The sequence below is a fragment of the Ochotona curzoniae genome, unplaced genomic scaffold (genome assembly GCF_017591425.1).
Source record: "Ochotona curzoniae isolate NIBS_2020 unplaced genomic scaffold, NIBS_Ocur_1.0 scaffold_4701, whole genome shotgun sequence".
Lineage (NCBI taxonomy): Eukaryota > Metazoa > Chordata > Mammalia > Lagomorpha > Ochotonidae > Ochotona > Ochotona curzoniae.
Window position 1 is genome coordinate 22,784,945 of NW_024467122.1, and position 19,911 is coordinate 22,804,855.

General features: G+C 36.7%; 1 protein-coding gene across 2 annotated transcripts in view; it reads left to right on the plus strand.

Moving 5' to 3' along the window:
- Nucleotides 1-19,911, plus strand: part of MDGA2 (MAM domain containing glycosylphosphatidylinositol anchor 2) — a 665,568-nt gene that overhangs the window by 415,280 nt on the left and 230,377 nt on the right. For both annotated transcript variants that reach the window (XM_040969572.1, XM_040969573.1), the window contains exon 4: nt 8,227-8,423. In XM_040969572.1, the coding sequence (XP_040825506.1) occupies nt 8,227-8,423 (197 nt within the window). The remainder of the gene's footprint in view (nt 1-8,226; nt 8,424-19,911) is intronic.

Consider the following 19,911-nt stretch of genomic DNA (forward strand, 5'->3'; position numbering starts at 1 on the left):
CAATTCAAGCTTCTACAACCCAGAAGACTGCAGACTTGAATAGGAACTTCCTGATAAATAAGAATACTACTGATAACAGATATCTTAAGTAATATTGAGTGTAAAGAACCCATGGAAAATTATACCACTAAATAACATTTATTTATTAGCATACTTAGTTCAAAGAGTGACCATTTCCCTAAAATCCCTTGTGTGTTTTTAGAATAAGCCTAATTCTCTAAAGTTATATATTCACCTTTCAGCTTGGGACGGGGAAAGCAAAGCAATGGCAAGACAAACGACACTGCTTGATCCTGTGTTGTATTCGCACTGCTCCTCTACTTTTTATAGCAGGAGCCATTGCTGTAATGATTGTGCCACGTTTTTTAACCTGCTTTTCCTTCTTTATGATACGGATAACTGTTAGCCCCAGAAATGCATGATTTAACCCTGGTAAGGGTAATGAAGAATCTAATTGTTGCAAAATTTGAAATTACTTTCCAATTCTTTTATTGTCTTTTCCTTTAATGCTTCCAAAGTAGTTTTCAACATTATTTTGTGGAATATCAGTGTGCTTTTAAGTCACTTCTTCCATTACTTTTCTTCTATATTCTTTTTTTTTCTTTAATGTAGAATTACTTTCTTTAAATCTGTCTTTAATCCTGCCCAGGCATTACTGATCCGTTTCTGTTTATCAGTCTGTATACCCCTTGAATGTCGTCTGTCCCCCTGTTGCATACTGATGACTCTGAAATCCATAGCTGCAGCTCGTACTGTTCATTTTGAGTCCACATCACATACATGGCGACTGGGGATGCTATAGGTACCTGGTAGCAGGTACCTGCTACTTAGCTTGATCCAAACAGAACTGATCTTTGTCTCATCTGCTCTCTACCTCATCCAATGGCCTGGTGGAATCCTCACTTGACTTTTCATGGTCTGATCTGTGCACCTGCCAAAAAGATGCTGCACTTGAGGGGAAACCCAACTTTCTGACATTATTGTTATGATCATGATTGATATTTATCATATGAAATACATTCTTTATATTAATTCACTAGGTTATTATTGACCAATTTTGGTATTGGAAACAAAGCTAAGCTATAGGTTCTGTGTATTTTAGAGTAAACCTTGCTGCATAATTAAAATATATGTAAAGCAGACATTTACATATAAAGTTAGCACATTACGTATAGATACACATGTGGTTACTGCTAAATAATAAAGATCATTCGGTCTTCAGAAAATAGTTTGCATTTCAATTATTATTTCAAAATAATTGAATTTCATACATTTATCCTATTAGATTTAATAAGTTAATTTAAAGGGAAAAAAAACAAAGGAAAAAAATCACCCAAATCAGAAGAGTCCAACGTAAATTTATGGCATTACCAAACCTTAGGAATGAACTTCAACTATTTAATAAAGATACAGAGATTTTATATACATTAAAAATGTAAGCTACATTAAAAAAAAAACTGAGAAAAGTAGCCAAAGATAACCCCAAGTTCCTTCTGTAACACCATGAAGCAGATGCCCTGTCTAAATCTTGAGAGTGCTAGATGTGTTTGCTCTCAAGTGAGTCACTGTTATGGAATTGTTTTTAGCTGCAAAGAGCCATTTACAACAAGGTCAAGACTGCTCACCGGGGGAAGTCCTGACTGAGTGACTGATCATTGTCCGTTTCAGAAGTCTGGAGGACAGTGATTCCCGGCCCAGGAGCTCTGTGTGGCTCATCTGAGCCTCCGTAGCGAGGCATCACAGTTGAACAGCCCACTGCTGCATCTTCTGGCTTTCTTTTCTTTTCTTGTTTTGCATTCAACCTCATTAATTTATTCTGTGGGTAATCCTCAAAAAAACAAATCTTAAATGCCTGTTCTTACCAAAAATGAATATTTCCATGAGGCTCATTCCAAGAAAGCTGATTTTAAATGAGATTTTAGTAGTGAAACCCTTATTAGGCAATGTTAATCAGGCACGAGGGCCTGATTAACCACAGATACCCCTTGAATGCTGGAATGATGAAGTTGTTACAACTTTAATGGTGAGCATGTATGGGTGTTATGGGAAGAGAATGCACTAGTCTGTATGATCAGAGCTTTGAGGAATTCAAGGAAACATAGTAAATCTAAGAAAATCACATCAATTAAGCTCTGTTAGGTTCCATTCAGGCCCTGGAATAAGATAATGGAAATAGACTGAACATTACTGATCATGACTAATGCTGATGTGTGAGAGCAAAAAGCTCTCTTTAGCAAAATATAAAGAAACAGAATTCTTTTTCTATTTATTTTTGATGATGATTACATGATCGACCAAGGTGGCAAGGATTGAGGGTTAGGGAAAAGTGAGTAAAATCATTGTTTCAAAATTCTCTATTTTTTTTTTTTTGTCTCTGGGTATAGGGGAGAGATAAAAAGAGGGAAGCCACACCCAGTCTCCCGAATGTTCCAGGACCCAGGGATGGGGAACTGCCATCTGATATCAACCCAGGTAGTGCTGAGCTGGTGGCACAGTGGTGAGCGTAGCTGCCTTCTAGAATCAACCCAGGCTCCCACTGTAGTGCATGTTCTGAGAGTTCTGACCAAATGGTTTGGTCAGTTCTGAAAAGCTGTCGATTTTACAGATCCCAGGGTGAGGCAACCTTCCCAATATCTATGAATGACACAGTCAATCTCAAGTCTCCATTCATCCAGAATTTTGCTGTCATCCATTGCTGGGGTAGTTGTCCAGTTTGCTCAATTCTCCTAAGAAACAATTCTTTACTTGATCTTATCAAAAGGCCAAGAACTGATCTAAGAAACAATCCTTAACCAGAGTTCATAGGAGCTGAAAATAAGGCTTGGTGCTTAAAATTAAATCATAACATAATGTCTGGAATCATATATTTTTTTACCTAAACCAGAATCTGAGTCCTGATTCAGGGTGAATGGAACTCTGAATTAGGGATTGATCTTCCTTTGTTTATAACTGAAAAACTATGAAGCATCTTCCTGAATCTGCATGGGCTACAAAAGCTACCTCTCCCTCTCCATTTGAGAGCAGCATTTCTGTTTTGTTTTTTTTGAAGATGATTCAGAAACTTTTTTTTTTTTTTTCATTTGAGGCATCACACATCCCTGGCCAGGTTATCAGTATATAACTCCAGTAGTTAACATTGCATGGCTAGGAAAGTGTTGAGTTGCAAAGGAAAAACCCATGTCTTGGATAATCTGTGGACCCTAAGCTAACATTTATTACGAGAGTATGTATGGAGATAGATTTGAAGCTTCTAATTAAGTGATACAGAACAAAAAAAAAAAAAAAAGAAAATGGAGTAAAACCAAGTGGTATGAAGAGTAAGACTTTTAAAAAGTAGGGATATTTTTTTCATGGTAGCAGGCAGGATGAGATGCTGTTAGGATGCTACGATGCCTTTTGGAGGCTTGAGTGAAACAATGATACCCACTAAGTGAAGTAGAAGTTGCAACAACTCCGAAAAACTCAAATCAAAAAGACTCTAAGAAGTAGTCATGCTGAGGCAAATAAATCAAATAGTGTCCGGAAATACCACCGTTTCAGTCTGTTTTCAGGAAAGCCTTAGAAGACCGCCTCACAGACTAAAGCAGTTGGACAGTGCTGGGGACTAAGACACGGGTATCATAGAGTACATTGTTGTGACTGTCCTTTGGTGGATGTTGATGGCAGGAGATGCTATAGAACATATTTGATCTATCTGATAGTGAATAACAGGCTCTTAATGAAGATTCTTGGTTCTGGAAAGCAAGATGTGCGTAGTTACTCTTCTGACATTAAAGGCTAATATATTTGAAAACAGTGTATTATGGACAGGAAGGAGCGAGGGAAGAAGAGCAGGAAATGATAAGAAGATGGTTTTAGATTGTATCTACTAGGTAACTACTTGAAAGCCTGCAACAGCCAGGGCTAAGACTGCCAGGACGATGAAGCTGCATCATTGTCTTCCACACAAGTGGAAATGGCCCTGTAACTAGAGTTATCATCCACTACTTTCCCATTAGTATAGTTAGGAAGCTGATTGAAAAGTGTAGCGTCCAGGGCTAACGTGGGATATGGAATTCCAGACAGTGGCTAAACCTGCTGTGTTGTAATACTAGTCCTGGTACGGTTTACTTAATGAGAAACCAGTTCAAATCATTGCAGAATTCTAGATTCATGGAGAGCTGTGGAAATGTTCAACAGAGCACAGCATCCCTATGGACAAAGTAAGTTGAACAATCTGATCTACTTGAAATGATCAAAGATTATTATCACGTTAAATATTGCTGCTTTATACAGTGTCATGGTTACATGTCCAATTTGTAAACCCCAGGCAATTTTTAGTTTTCAAACCCAAAGTGTTTGAATTTCCAATACAGCAAACTTCAACACCACTATACATACATGTGGTAATGATTGTGATTTCTATATGTATTTACTCATGTAGCTGTATACTAGGAACAGAAGATGCTAAAAAATATTTGAGAAGCATCATAAAACAGGATCCAAGTTCACCAGGTATCTCAGATTGTGAAGTAATCACATTACGTTTGAATTATCTGGTCACACCTTAGATTATGTCACCTAAAAATACCATAAAATACAGCAATAAAATGGCATTTTGAGAGGACAGCTAAGTCTTATGGAGATGATATCTGGGAAGTAAGGGGCTCTATTGTCCAGAATGCGCTTATATCCTAAATCAAAGACCATTATTATATCATGTTCTTTTTTTTTTCCTTGTAAAATACACAGATCCAAGTACCAAGAAGTGACCTCACTTACTGTTATCACATGCACTGAGTCACTTGGGGGAAATCGGTGCTTCCTTTCCCGCAACTCTGGACTCTGCCAGTTCAGTGGCTCAAGTTCCCAGAAAAGGAAAACTCATCTATTAAGCCATATAGCAAGAACCCCATTAATCTTAAAGCCATGGCTGCCTCTCAGTTACTTTAAGCCCCTTATCTGGAAAGACAGATCAGAGGACTTGCCATTTTAGCAGGAAGTCTAGTCTATATGATCTGCTGAATGTATGCTGTTACTACATTAAAATAAAATGGTAAAGCAAGTGCTTGATACACAATTTATCCATACAGTCACTTTTTGGATTCAGTGTGTTCAATTTGAATGTTAACCAACTAAGGGCTTCAGCAATGGTCTGAGAAGGATATGGTGACCAAGGATGCTCAGGGCCAAAGCTTTGGTAACCCTACTAGGAAACTGCCCACACGAATCTAGAATGTTAATAACAGAAAGGCATTACGAATTCTATCCTACTATAATTTGTTTCGAAAATTTCCCCCCAAAATGTAAGCTAACCAGAATCCTGAAGTAGCTTTTCCTCGAAAGAATTATCACGTGTAACAAGTGTATCGGAGTGGCTGCACCAAGCAGACCTCTCTCAGGACTGAAGGGTCATTTTTCTGTCTGCTAAGAGTATCAGCAGCTGATGGCTACCAACGGAGCCCACCTACCAAAACATCTTCTATGCCGCATAAAGTGCTCTTTCCACTCATTGGGTTTATGGAGGGTACCTTGGGTTGAATAACTGGTTGGCAAGGAAGGGCTGAGTGACATGTCATGGAGTCAAAACTTTTGCAGACCTGAAGAGACATTTGTTGTTACGGCACTACAATTCATCCCTTTCCATGTCCAGCCCATTGCTCCCACCTTCCACACAGGCTTCTGTGTTGCTATACATCTCTCTGTCTTCAGAGTTTCTTTCTTCAGATGACTGACCCAAGACAAATACACATGACCAGTACATATTTACGAATATATTGGGCATATATCAGTGCATATTTACGTGTTAATATTATTTGTTACATAACTATGTGCCGTATAATACATATAATGCAGATTGATACAAATAATATCTCAATTTTTACTCATTGCACTATTTGGTGTTCTGAAACAAATTTTGAAATGCAAAAAGAAAGCCTTTGTCAACAATTTATGTAGTAATAATTCCAAACGTGAGTAAGTATCCAACATATGCTTCAGCCAACAGATTATTCTGTAAATCAGGGTCATGGGACTGGAGTCTCCAACTGTTTTCTTAGCAGTCATCCGGGCCAGGGAAGGGCAGGTTTGGATGCTTTAGTTTTACTCTGTTCATGCTCAGCCTGGTGCTGTTGTCACCAATAACAAAAGGGCTAAAGATACATCAAAAACAGACCATTGGCAAATCCAAATCTGTTGAATATTTAGAATACAATGCAAGTCCAATTCTGATCTTATGTTATCTGGCTTCATACATATTTTTTATGATGTAATGTAGGTTTTGTCTTCTAAATCTAAGCCTTTGATCAAAAGAAAACATATTTTTGAATAAGAAAATATACTTTTGATTAGTTGAGCTGGTGTTGTGACAGAGCAAGCAAAGCTGCTGCCTATAATTTCAGCCTTCCATTTGGGTGCCAGTTCCCTTTCATGGCTGTTCCACTTTGATTCAGCTCCTTGGTAAAGAGCAGGGAAAGCAGCAGAGGGTGGCCACGTGTTGGGGCCTGTGATCCTATGTGGGAGACCCTAATGAGCTCTGGCTTCGGTCTGGCCCGGCCCTGACCATAGCAGCTATCTGGGGAACTAACCAGCAAATGGACAATCTCTGTTTTGTGTCTCGCTCTTTCTCTGTAACTCGGACTTTCAAATTTAAAAAGTTTTTTTTTAAAGGAAATACTTTTTAAATTGTTTTTTATTGATTCACAACTCATATTTAACAGTTCCTGAAGCTCAATGCAGTCAGCGTTCTGTGTGGTTTGATTTACATAAAGACTAATGACCAAATGAATTCCTATTTTCCAGGCTTTAAAGGTTATTGAAACTTGAATGATAATGATGGCTGCCAACTAAATTCTGCAGCTTATTAAAACCAGACAGCAGATATCCCTGAGCAATTAATAGAGTGAATTCAAACTGCAAGTTTCTTAAACTTTACCAGAAAGCAGCAGTTGTTCTGTAAATTTGCACTGCTAAAATTAGACTTTTGAGGTAGCTGCGAAAAGATTCTAATGTTGGAAGAGGAAAAAAAAAAGTCCTCAGAGTATTACAAAACTCGAAATCAAAGTAGGGCTGTCAAGCAATTCACATTAAATAAAAAAAAAAAAACTTTAAAAATGGAGAAATTTTTGGATTCTGTTCCTTGATTTCATAGGGCAGCACTTTCTTTTGTTGGCTTTTTATTATTTTAACACATCAAAAAAAATCTTTTTTGAGTAACAATGCCTGTTAACTATTCAGGACAGCATATGCCCACAAACTCTAGCACTCTTAAGTCCATCTAAAGACTGTAACTTCTCTTTAGGCTTTCACATGAAAGTGCTAGCTTGGACAATAGATACAGTTTTTTACCTAATAACAGAAGTTTAGTGCATCAGAAATTGATGAAATCAACGTAAGGAGATAACATGGACTCTGCAGGAGTTATAGTGAGACTCTAAAAAGGATCATATTAATAGTAACATGTAGCTTACTGAGCATTATTAAGTGTTCAAGATCTTACAGACTATTCATGCCATCTTTCAATAGCCTGAATATTGTGATACTGTTATTAATAGAGGTGTTTTACTGGGAAAGGAATTGACAATAGCCAAGGTTAAGTCATTTTGTCATGGTCATAAAGTTACAATGGGCCGAGCTGAGGAAATGCAGTGGGCGTGTACATGACTAAGTGCAGCTGAGAGCTTTCTGTTGGATTAAGGCAAGGATGCTGCTTAGTTTCCTTTAGTCTTCAGCAAAGCCTCTTGGATATTCTGTTTCAGAGGTGCTAACTATGGTCCTTTAGTCTGTATTTACAAATGAACTTCTGCTGACACTCAAAGCACTGTTCTGCATTATTTTTAGCTCCTTCCACTCAGCCATGGTAGAAATGAGTATGAAGACAATAACTGCATGTCCCACCATTCCCAACATACAGACAGATGCATGCTCTCCAGGAAATACTAGCCCTGTGGCCTTTCTTTAGAATGCATATGAAACAGCACAAGCTTGGCTTCAATATTCAGCAATAGAAGCGCTAATGGCTTTTAACATTGCCTTCTGTGAACACATTATTATTAACAGATATAATTGGGGCCTACAAATCAGAGAATATGGTCATATTCAACTGTAATGGCACATTTTGTCTTTATAGAGATGAAAAAGTTTCGCCTAGTGCTGAGTAACACGATCAGAAGTGTCCGTTACTGTTACGCTGTACATGTGCAGTGCTTGGAAAGTCACGTTGTCTCTTGCCTGTTTTATTTCTTCCAGATTTGGATGATCCTGTAGTAACTGTGCATCAAAGTATCGGTGAGGCTAAAGAGCAGTTTTATTACGAGAGAACGGTGTTCCTCCGGTGTGTTGCCAATTCCAACCCACCTGTTCGGTACAGCTGGAGACGTGGCCAGGAGGTATTGCTGCAAGGCTCTGATAAAGGCGTGGAGATTTACGAGCCCTTCTTTACCCAGGTAAGAATTCTGCTCTAATATCTCTGCCCTACTCTGCTAGGATGCTTTCCTAACTCGGGCAGCTTGGTGATGTTATAGCTCCTGGGAAAAATAGCTTCTCCTAATGTGACCTTTTAAAAACAACATGTCCATCAATGAAAGATTAGAACACTTAAATATGAATGGAAGATGATCTTATGTGGGAAAACATGAATTTGGAGTGTTTTATTTGAAACGTTAACTCTTGAGAACATGTTTAACCATATGAATTCTAATGTGTTTCTTTGTCCAATTATTTAGCCCTGTGTCACTCTAAATTACAGGTGATGCATTTTGCTTTTTTGTGCATATCATGCAATGAGAAATTTTGTTTTCCCCATTTGCAATGATAAGTAACTTTTAAAGGAATGGAAAAAACATATTTGGTATCTGCTTGATTTCTATTTTATGAGAATTCTAATTTCCTGAGTTTATTTTTTTTTTAATTTTGCCTTTAGCAATAGACCTTAATTATGTTGAAACAAAAAAGATGTTGTTGCCACTAAAAATCTCTGCAATAAAAGAAAATCAAGTTAATTTTATACAAAATGAAAATAGTATGAAAGGTTCTTGAGTAATGTGTCAAGGATGTAAAATTAGTAATTCTTAGAGACGATAAAGAATACTGGTAGTAACACTTGAATGCTATTTTGAGAGATTTTTGATGACCAGAGAAAAAGTATGATCTTACACTAATAAAGAGAAACATTTTGAGTTTTTATTCATTTTACTTATATAAAACACATAAAAGGAAAAAAGATCCAAAGAGGCAGAATAAGATATTCCATCCACTGATTGACTCGCCACATGTGCCAACATTGGCCAGGTTGAAAGGCAAGAACTCAGAGTGGGCATTCTATGCAGGTACCAGAAGACTGAGTGCTCATGCCGTCACTTCCTGCCTGCTGGCATTCACACTAGCTATACAAATCATATTATGTGTCAACCATCATTTTACTGAAAACATAAAACAGATTCTCTCTGCACCTCAAGTACAGTAAGGTAATCCAAGGATTGTAACTTTCCCAGCATCCCATTTTTTCACTTCCAGCTATGTTTATCTATATAGTAATTTAAGCCCTATTTCCACTAACTTAGTCAAATGATCAATATTTACGTATCTTTATAGAAGAATAAATTTACCAAAGAAAACATCTGCATACATTATATAGAATTTATGCATGGTTATAATAAAATACATTCTCTCTCTGCAAAGTGTAGAGCAATTGTGACTTACCACTTTATACATCTCGGAAAATAATTATTGCGCATGCTTTATGTTTACTTTTTCTCAAGGGGGCATTGAAGCCTCCTCTGATCTGATCTGTTGGCTGGAGCCTCTAGGACATCAACTGTTTTCTGCCCACAAGGCAGGATTAATATTCCCTATATATTCACCATGGCTAAAACTCATTTTTCTATTTTTGCCAAAATGTTTGGTGTTGGCTAAAGAAACACAACTACTAAAGGAAAAAAAAAAAAAACTTTTCTCATAAATCAGTGTCACCATTTTGAATTTTTGATGAGTTCTTTTAGATTGAACATCAGTACGACTTAGGATACAGATTTTCATCTAAAATCTTGCGAAACGTGGGGGTGATTATAGACTGAGATGATTCTGAACACTAGTTCATTATGTGGCTTGTCTTGCCTGCAAATGAAAATGGTCCCATAAGTGCACTTGTGGGCCTTGCCCAAAATTTGGGAAATCTTTTAAACTCTCAGAATAAGAATTTTCCTTAAAGCTATTCAACAAGGTTATCCCTCCTCCTTTTGAATGTCTCTTCTGTGAGGAGTAGTTAGAAGCCATGTCACAAGTGCTCTCGAGCTTGCAGCTATTGACTCTGTCTTTTAAAAAGTAATTTTCACCGTGTCTTTTCTATTACCCTTGCCTTTTTTTTTCTTTCTTGGTGAAAAATTTGCTCTAATTCAAACATGCTAGCTTGAATGTTTGCATTTATCTGAGTACTAGTATCTACTAAGTGGCATCACATTCCGCCTTTGGCTGTGCTCATGAATCTTGCTTAGGCAGTCTATGTTAATTCTTTTGATAAAGATCAAAGAGGAACAGTGTTTGATTCATTGGTCAACGCAGGCTCCAGTGATAGATTGTCTGCTGCTCTGTTGGACACCTCGGCTGCGTTTATGGTCCCCACATTGGCCTTAGTGTATTTGTATAAGGGGAGTGAGCAGCAGCTAAACTTAATTTCTTAAAAATAGTTTATCGTGCAATCCTGTGTGTGTTACATTAAGCAATTTTAGTTAATTATCCATCCTGCTGCATTGCCTTCTATTTTAGAAGATTTTCTTGCCTTTAATTGTTTCTTATGCTTTCCTCTTGTTTGTCTGGTATTAGTATGTGTCCAGAAAATTTACTAGTTGTAAGAAATATTTAAATATTTTATATTGTATGTACACTTAATTTGGTAATATAAAATGACATTGCAGTGTGAAATAGTGGAAAAGCTTAGACATTAGCACATGGCAGTCTGTTTCTTACAGCCAAAGAATGTGCTGACTTTGCTCAGAGACCAGAGGTCATCTATGATTTTTTTCTTCATAACACTCACCTTGATACACAGCATGAAACTGATAACACAAAAATAAATCATATCACATGAGTTCCATTATCCCTTCATGGAACACTGCAGTAGACTCCTAAGTGGCCTTTATGCTTTATTACTCTAAACACCAGAGGGATGATTTTAGAAATAGGGTAAGGTCTTTTTCTGCTTTAATAGCTGTAGTGGATTCCTAGTATTTACAATAAATCCAAAATGATGACTTGTAGTCCATTAGACCATGACTCGACCTTGCCTTGCCTGGGCCTCTTTTAGCTAAGCTCTTGTTGCACTGCTCGTTTCAACCGTGCAAAGCTGGCCATGCTTGTCTATACCAAGGGTTTGCATGTGGTTGAGCTATGCATGCAGAATGTCCTACTATGGGGAGCTTCTTAATATTCTTGTTAATAATCCATATAATTACCAGTATATAATTCACTTGCTTTATTTCATTTTTATTTCTTACCTTCTTTTTGATTTGTAAAGTATTTGTCATTTTGTTGATTATTCTAAGATTTTTTGTATTATCTAAATATTATACAGTGATAACTTTAAAAATTAAGCCTTATGTCCTTGCTCATTACTTTCCCATTTTCTCCATAATACTGCAACATATTTTTCTTGTATTTATTCCATTTCTAGTATTTTATTTATGTATATTTTTGTTATAGGACAGTTATTCTTAAAGTTTAATGTATTTTATTTGTGTATTTGAAAGAGTGGCAGAATGAGGAAAGGAAAGAGAAAGAGAGTGGAGGGAGCTAGACTTTCCTTATACTAGTTTATTCCCTAAAAGCCTACAACTGGAATGGGTCCAGGCTGAAGCTGGAAACCCAAAACTTAATTCAAATCCCCCACACAGGTAGCAGGGACCGCACTGTTTAGACAGTCATCTGCTAGCTCCTGGGATGCGCATTTGCAGACGCAAGAATCAAAATCAGAGGCGGGACTCAAACCCAAGTTCTCTTATCTGGTGCTGAGCCACCTGAGCAAAGTCCTGCCTACTGAGCGAAACACCTGCTCCTATGTTGGTTTTAAGATGAGTCATCATCTTTTATAATTATCACAACTTTTGCTGTTTCTCTTCTGTGTTAATTTTTTGTTTATACTGTAAGGGAATGCTTGAGATTTTTAAGAATGCTTATACATATTTTCTCACAGAAATTTAAATTCTTCATTCTTTCACTCCAGAGTTTCCTTGGGACCTCTATGAAAAATCATTTGATTATATTTAAAAAGGTGTGGTTTTGAGCTGGCATTCTTTCCTCCAGTTGATCGGCCTGTCTTTAGGCTAGTGCTATACTATGTTAATTTGTCGTGACTTGTTAATAAATCTTAAAATAAGAAAGAAAAAGTCCTCCAAAGGTATTCAGCTTTTGCACAACATTTTTTTTTAATATTTAGACGTTTTAAATATTTTAAGTTAAATCTCAGAGTCCTCATGTCATTCTCTACAAAATGAATGACTGGTAAAATTCTGAATGAGATGTTGAATCTCTTGGTCAATTTGAGAATGCTCTTCAGGTTATTGCTGCAATGATGACTAACATTGGCGATCTGTTATAGTCCAGTGAAGAATGATCTTGACTTCTTTCACTTGTGTTTTACTTCTTTGTCGCGAAAAATGTTGCCCTGCAACAAAATCTGAGAACATTGTTTGGTGTATGCTTCCAATCTCTCAATATATGTGCACTTACAAATACATCTGGTCATTGACTTTCCTATAAGGAATTGCCTCTTAGTAACGAAGTAGCTTCCTGCATTCAAATGTTTCTTTTACACTTGGACTGTATGAGGTTTACTGGTGTGTAAAATAAATGCAAATGCCTACTGAGATGAATAAGGTAGCACAAATACATGTATCTTTTAGTTGGAACTAAGAAACGGGGTCTCCTATTGTGAATATAACTGTGCATTCTCACTCGTTAGAAAGCAATGGACGACTGGTTGCAGCAACAGCTGTATTGGAGCCCCTGCAAATACCATTTTGGAACTCTGCTTGACACCCTTCAGGACATTCTTCAGGACAGATTTTATTGGCAGATAGATTCTTCCAGACGAATGTAGTGCTACATAGGGCGTCAGTGGTTTCATGCGCTTTTACAGAGACTTCTAGAATAAATGTGTGCAAGTCATGCTGAATCTGAATATAAATATTAGAATAGGCTGAGAAGCCAGGGATACATTCTAAACTGTCAGGCAAATTTTGATAATAAATAGATGAAAATGATGGAAGCATGTGTACCCTTGAGTAGGCTTGATAGCATACTTTGTCATTGTCGCTTATAACTGCCTTGCCAGTTGGGACATGCCTTGAGTTATGATTGTCCAATAGTAGACAAAACCCAGTTTGCTTAGTTATTGTCATATTTTCACAATGGTAAATCTGAGTAGTTTTTATAAACTACAAACTTGTCGCATCTATTTTGTTTGCCTATAAGATCAAGCCCTATTTTTCCAAAAGTTTGGGTTGACCTAAAGGCATTCGCTAGTTGACATATTTATAAACTTTGCTTTTGACTGAAAATTAATTTTGTATCCTTGAGCTATTTGTGTATATCTTTGGCTTTTCTGCAGTGCGACTATGCTATATGTTTAAGTTAGGAATGGTGTTTGCTTTTGCTTTTCCTTATTTGTGCTAATGATATATGTTTATCCAGCTATGTGCTGATACTGATTTTAACTGGCCTGCATACATTTTATTGGAAAAAAGTTTAGTAGTTATTATTGCTTGTATTTCTATTATTAGAACATAGCAGACTTGTTAATATGTAAATGATAATAAAAAATTAATTGAAGGGCCCTGCATGATAGCTCAGTGGCTGCATCCTCACCTTGAATCTGCTAGAATCCTATGTGGGCACTGGTTTATATTAGAACCGGCAGTTATATGGGATCCTGGTGCATTCAAGACAAGGACTTTAGCTGCTAGGCCACCAGACCAGGCCTGCAGTTCTATTCCAATATCAGCTTTCCAGGAGATGTTCAAACCACTGCAGAGAACATTGTTTTATATCATTATATCTATAGTCTTTGTCTGTTTAAACTTTTTAAAATCCAGTTAAAATAACTGCCATGTACTAAGTGCAAAACATTAGGAAATCTTTGCCACAGAGAGAGTTCTGTACAGGTCCTGCCTCGACTCATCTTGTTGTCAAATAAGGGAAAACTAGGTAAACATTTATCACTGTACAAAAGAAAAATTTTGGTCAAAATAGAAGTATGACTGCTGCTGGAGAGGAAACATTTACACTGGCACTTCTGGCGAAGAGAATACAAGGATAATTTATCAGATTGGCTGGAAATGTAATTGGTATGCTAGCTAAAAACTGAGTCTTAGCTATGCCTGGAGAGGCATATTGGGGTGATGCTGTGTTAGGATTCAGTTGGTAGATCATATGTGTGCTTGCTTATTTTTGATGTAGGAAAATTAAATTTCTTTTAAGGATAGTATCGATGTTAGTGCTGCTCAGGATAATGTCTCATTTTTAATAAATTAGTATTTCTGAGACAATGAGCCATTATGTATCCTGAGCCTCCATTCATACTGTTACTAACTACATCATTTGAATAGAAATATTTTTATTTCTTTTCAAGATTTATTCTTATTGAAAAGTCAGATACAGAGATTAAGAGAGACAGAGAGGAAGATCTTCCATCTGATGATTCATTCCAAAATGACTGTACCAGCAGGAGCTGCGCCAATCCAGAGCCAGGAGCCTCTGCCAGGTCTCCCATGAGGGTGCAGGGTCCCAAGGCTTTGATTCATCCTCAACTGCTTTCCCAGGCCACAAGCAGGGGCTGGATGCGAAGCAGGGCTGCCGGGATTAGAACCAGCACCTATCTGGGGTCCCAACTTATGCAAAGGCTATCATGCCAGGAGCAAAATATTTTTGTTTTGTTGAGTAATGCAACCATATTTGCTGTATTTTCATAGGTAACGTTTTCAGAAAGATATTGGCTTAAGTTAATAAGGCTGATATGAATTCATAAACCTGTACTGTAATACGTCTAAAAGGAATAATTAGTTTTTCATACTTCCAGTTAATATTAAAAGACATAGGCCATCGTTCATGATTATTCATGAGTTTATGATACATCAGTTACTAGAGCTACAAAAATGAACTTGTTAGAAACTTTCTTAGTGATGTTTAGAGAGCATCATAAGCAATAAGAAAATGTTTTCAGCTCCTGGTTACATATAAGCAACATGGAAATACAGCTTGAGGCCATGGCTATTCTATTTTGAGATCAATGTCGAAAATGACAGCAAAACACTATCTAATTACACAGTGTGTTATTATTTTAATTCTTTCACTTAAAATACAACTATAGACATTGAAATATAGGTATTGTAAATTATTTTGTAATTGCTCAATAAATATGTATTAATTTTTCAGGTTGCATACTCATCTGCCATTTTTCTAGAACTTTTTAAAAATGTTCATGACATCATTTTGTGGATTGTAATTATGCCAACTAATTACTAAACTGAACATATTTGCACCAATTACATAATTAGTTATAATTAGGCCAATTAGACTAATTATACAATTTGAAAATAATCAACTAAAAATTCCTTTTTACAAATTATGGAAATTTTCATGGGAGAAAAGTGTCATCTCCCACAACCACAGAATAGTAAATTTAAATAGTAAAAAATATTATGTTAATATAATAATGTAGTTGTATATAGTACATTATATACAATCATGTATATATGCATAAAAATACTTGATAACCTATCTGTGTGTGCATGTAGAATGCTGTTTTTATTCTTCCTGCCATATATATTTTTTTAAAGATTTATTTTATTTTTATTGGAAAGGCGGATATACAGAGAGGAGAGACAGAGAGGAAGATCTTCCTTCCAATGATTCACTCCCCAAGTGACCACAACGGCCCGATGCTATGCCGATCCGAAGCCAGGAGCCTCTTCCAGGTCTCCCACATGGGTGCAGGTTCCCAAAGCTTTGGGCTGTCCTCGACTGCTTTCCCGGGCCACAGGCAAGGAGCTGGAAGGGAAGCGGGGCTGCTGGGATTAGAACTGGCCCCCATATGATATCCCAGGGCATGCAAGGCAAGGACCTTAACCACTGCTCCACCACGCCGGGCTCCTTCCTGCAGTATTTTTAAGAAAGATTTATTTTACTTGGACAGTCAGAGTTGCAGGGAAAGAGAGGAAGAGACAGTTATTTCATTGGCTGGTTCACTCTGCAAATGGCTGCAGTAGCCAGAGCTGCACCTGTCTGAAGCTACGAGCCAGGAGCTTTCTCCAGATCTCTTGCCTGGTTGTAGGGGTTCAAATAATTGAGTCATCCCCTGCTGCTTTCCCAAACTATGAGCAAGGAGCTGGATTGGGAAGTGGAGCAGCAAGGACAGGAACTCAGCACCCATATGGGAAAGCTGGTGCCAGGATACAGAGGATTAGCTTGTTATATTACCATGGTGGGCCCATGCTATACTTTTATAATTGTATTATACAATATTTGCTGAATGTGATGAATGAGTAAATTATATCTACCTGTTATATATTCCTTCAACAGACTGTAACGTCCTTCTGTTTCCTCCTTGTTTTCATATTTGAAAATTTTTACAGTGTTGTATTTTCAACTTAGCTTAATTTAGCTTAACACTAGAGAATTCAGCAAGTTAAATATAAAATTGCTGTCCTCAGGAGTGTAGACAAGGCCTGTTAAACAATGATCGAGTGAGAAAATTTCAATTTCATTCATGTACATTATACTTTTGAACTCTTTATTAGTGAGCATATGCCTTGGAAAGCATATTATATTTGTTGAGTTTGGACTGGCTTTTTTCACTAGTAGTCTCCAGTTGCATCCATGTTGTTGTGAAGATAATATTTCATCTTTTATTGTACACGCGCGCGCACTCACACACACACACACACACACACACACACACAGAGTTTCTTTATTGAATAGTCAGTCGATGGATATCTGGACTGATTTCCTGTCCACTATGGTGAACTGAGCTGTTATAAACATGGGAATAGAGTTGTCTCTTTCATACGCTGTGGCAATAGAGGTACTTTCTTTCATATGCTGATTTCATATCCTTTGGGTAAATTTCCAAGTGTGGGATGGAGTGGATAATACGGTAAATCTATTTTCATATTATTGAGGAATCCCTGTTCTGTCTCCAACAATGATTTTATTAGTTTATACTCATTCTAGCAGTGTATTCATTTGCCTTTTTGTCCACATCTCGCTAGCATTTGTTGATTTTTGGATGATAGCCATTCTAACTAGAGTGACGTTGAAAACTTGGATTTTAATTTCCATAAAGGCTAGTGATCCTGAATATGTTTTCATGTATCTGTTGTCCATTTGTATTAGATCCTATGAGCATTCCCTGTTCATGTCCCTCGCTCATTTCTTTCTTGGATTGTTTGTTATTGCATCTCTTGAGCTTCTCACATATACTGTATTTTAACCTCTATCAGATTCAGTTTGTAAATATTTCCTCCCATTCTGCTCACTGCCTGTTTGCTTTGCAGAGTGTTTCCTTTGCTGTCCAGAAGTTTCTTAGTTTGATGGAATTTCATATATATGAATATATGTACATATATATATTTGCCTTCTGAAGTCTTACCGAATAACTCTGCCTATACCATACCAATGCCTTAAAGTGTTTCTCTTATATTTCATCTAGTGATTTAATGGTTTCAGGTCCTAGGTTTAGAGATCAGATTCATTACAAGTTGATTTTCATATAGGATATAAGGTAGGAGTCTTGTTTAAAGTTCTGTATGAAAACGTCTAATTTTCCCAGCTCCAGTTGATGAAGAAAATGTCTTTTCCCCAGGGATGGATTGATAGCTCATTTGTCAAATCTTACTTGTAGATGTGTGGATTGATTCGAGGTCTCATCTCTTGTTGGTCCATATGTCTGTTGTCTCAATACTAGGCGTTCTTGAATATGACTGTCCCACAGTATATCCAGTGTTGTAATGACCCCTATCCTTGTTGTTTAGGATAGATTACCTTTTTCTGATCTCTCATAATTTCCATAGTAATTTTAGGGTCGTTTTTCTTGGTCTGAGAAGACTATCTTTTGTATTTTGATTAGGATTGCATTGACTGTAAATTACTTTGGGTAATATGTAAATTTTGATATGATGTTAATCTTCAATCTATGGGCATGGGAGATTTTCCTTTTTTATCTTTTTTTCTGTTTTATTCCTTAATTTTTTATAATTTTCATTGTAAATCTCTTTCATTTCCTTAAATTTGTCCATTTTGTAGCTTAACACTTATTGCTAAGATTTCTTTTTCTATTCTTATCATTTTTATGTGACTCAGTATAATATTTACTGAAGGGTATTCTTTTCTAGTTGGCAGCTTCTTCTCACTTAACAATACTCAAAACTGAGCAAATGCCAGAGATGAGACTTGAAATGAAGTTATCTCCTAAAATGGACAACACATAATCAATGCAAATGTCATGCAAATGTCATGCAAATGACTTAAAACACATATAAACATATATACAAATACTAATGATAGAGCTAACAATGATAGCCTGAGAGGTGCAAGCTTTGAGTTTTAACACTTCCTTGAAATAATACTTGTCAGATAATTCTTAAGATGACTTAGAGGGATTGTGCTGTTTGTGCAACAGTACAATTGGTAGAAATCATACCAAAAATTCGTTTCTCATTTCCATGAAAGGAAAGACAAACCTGATTGATAAGTCTGGTGAGTTTTGTAGCCTGAATGTACTTCCCTAGCCAATGTCATCTGGCCTTTCAGTCTCAGAGCTTTGATTGCATCGCATGTTCACCCTGCTTTGGGAAGTTAGTCACCCGGACCTTCTATCTAGCCCTCAGCAACCCAACCTTAGCTTTGTGTTGTTTTCTCCACAGTTGTGGTTTCCTGGACCATACTGTATTATTTTATCCCTCACACATCATCTGGTCCATCAAGGTTCAGGTCAGATATGACTTCTTCAGGCATGCCTCCCAGAATGTTCAAGTTTAAGTAGCTTACCACTGCTCCGTTTGATAGAACTTGCTATGCTTCAAATTCATCCTCTCTGTTTACTTAGATGTTTATCATTCCAACATGTATTGCTCTAACATGTCTTCTTCATTTTGTTCCCAGAATTTGGAAAGTACTTGACAGAGTGTGTGTTGGAGTATATATATATATATATATATATATATATATACACTCATATAAATATAAATATATATATTTATATACTCAATTGTATTTATATACTATATTTATATTTATATTTATATATGAGTGTATATATTTATATATATACTCATATAAGTATAAATATTTATATTTTCATTTATACACACATAAATATATATACTAATTCATCATCTTTTCAGTGAAATAAGGTCTTAATCTCACATAAACTTTAATTAAAATATAGTATACATATAGAAAAATATGTAAGCATAAGTACATGTTTTGAAGAGCTTTTCTAAGTTATCTTTTGAAAGGTCAAAATTTACCAAAACAGAAAAATTACCCAAAACAAGAAAAATTATCAAAACAGGTTGAAGGAATTGCTATAAAAACCCCAAACTGGATCTGCTTTCCCAAAGCACAAAGATGCAGTCTCTGATGTTGGGGTAATAGAGGAAAAGAAATGTTGACTACAACTTGCAGAATATGGAGCTGGCAGCTCTTGGTAATTCCCACCTTCGCAAAGGGTCAAGGATGAAAGTTCAATAGGGATGAAAGTGGAATGAGATGTGTGCATTCAGCACATGTCCGGGTTCCTGGTGGGCTGGTAGTGCTTGCTGTTGTCTCTGGATTGGCCTCAGGTATTGTGTTCTTTGGAGAATTTTTATTATGTCCAAGTGGACTTTAGTTTCTATGGGCTAGCTACAGATGGAAGTGACTTTCTGACTTGGACCAAATCAT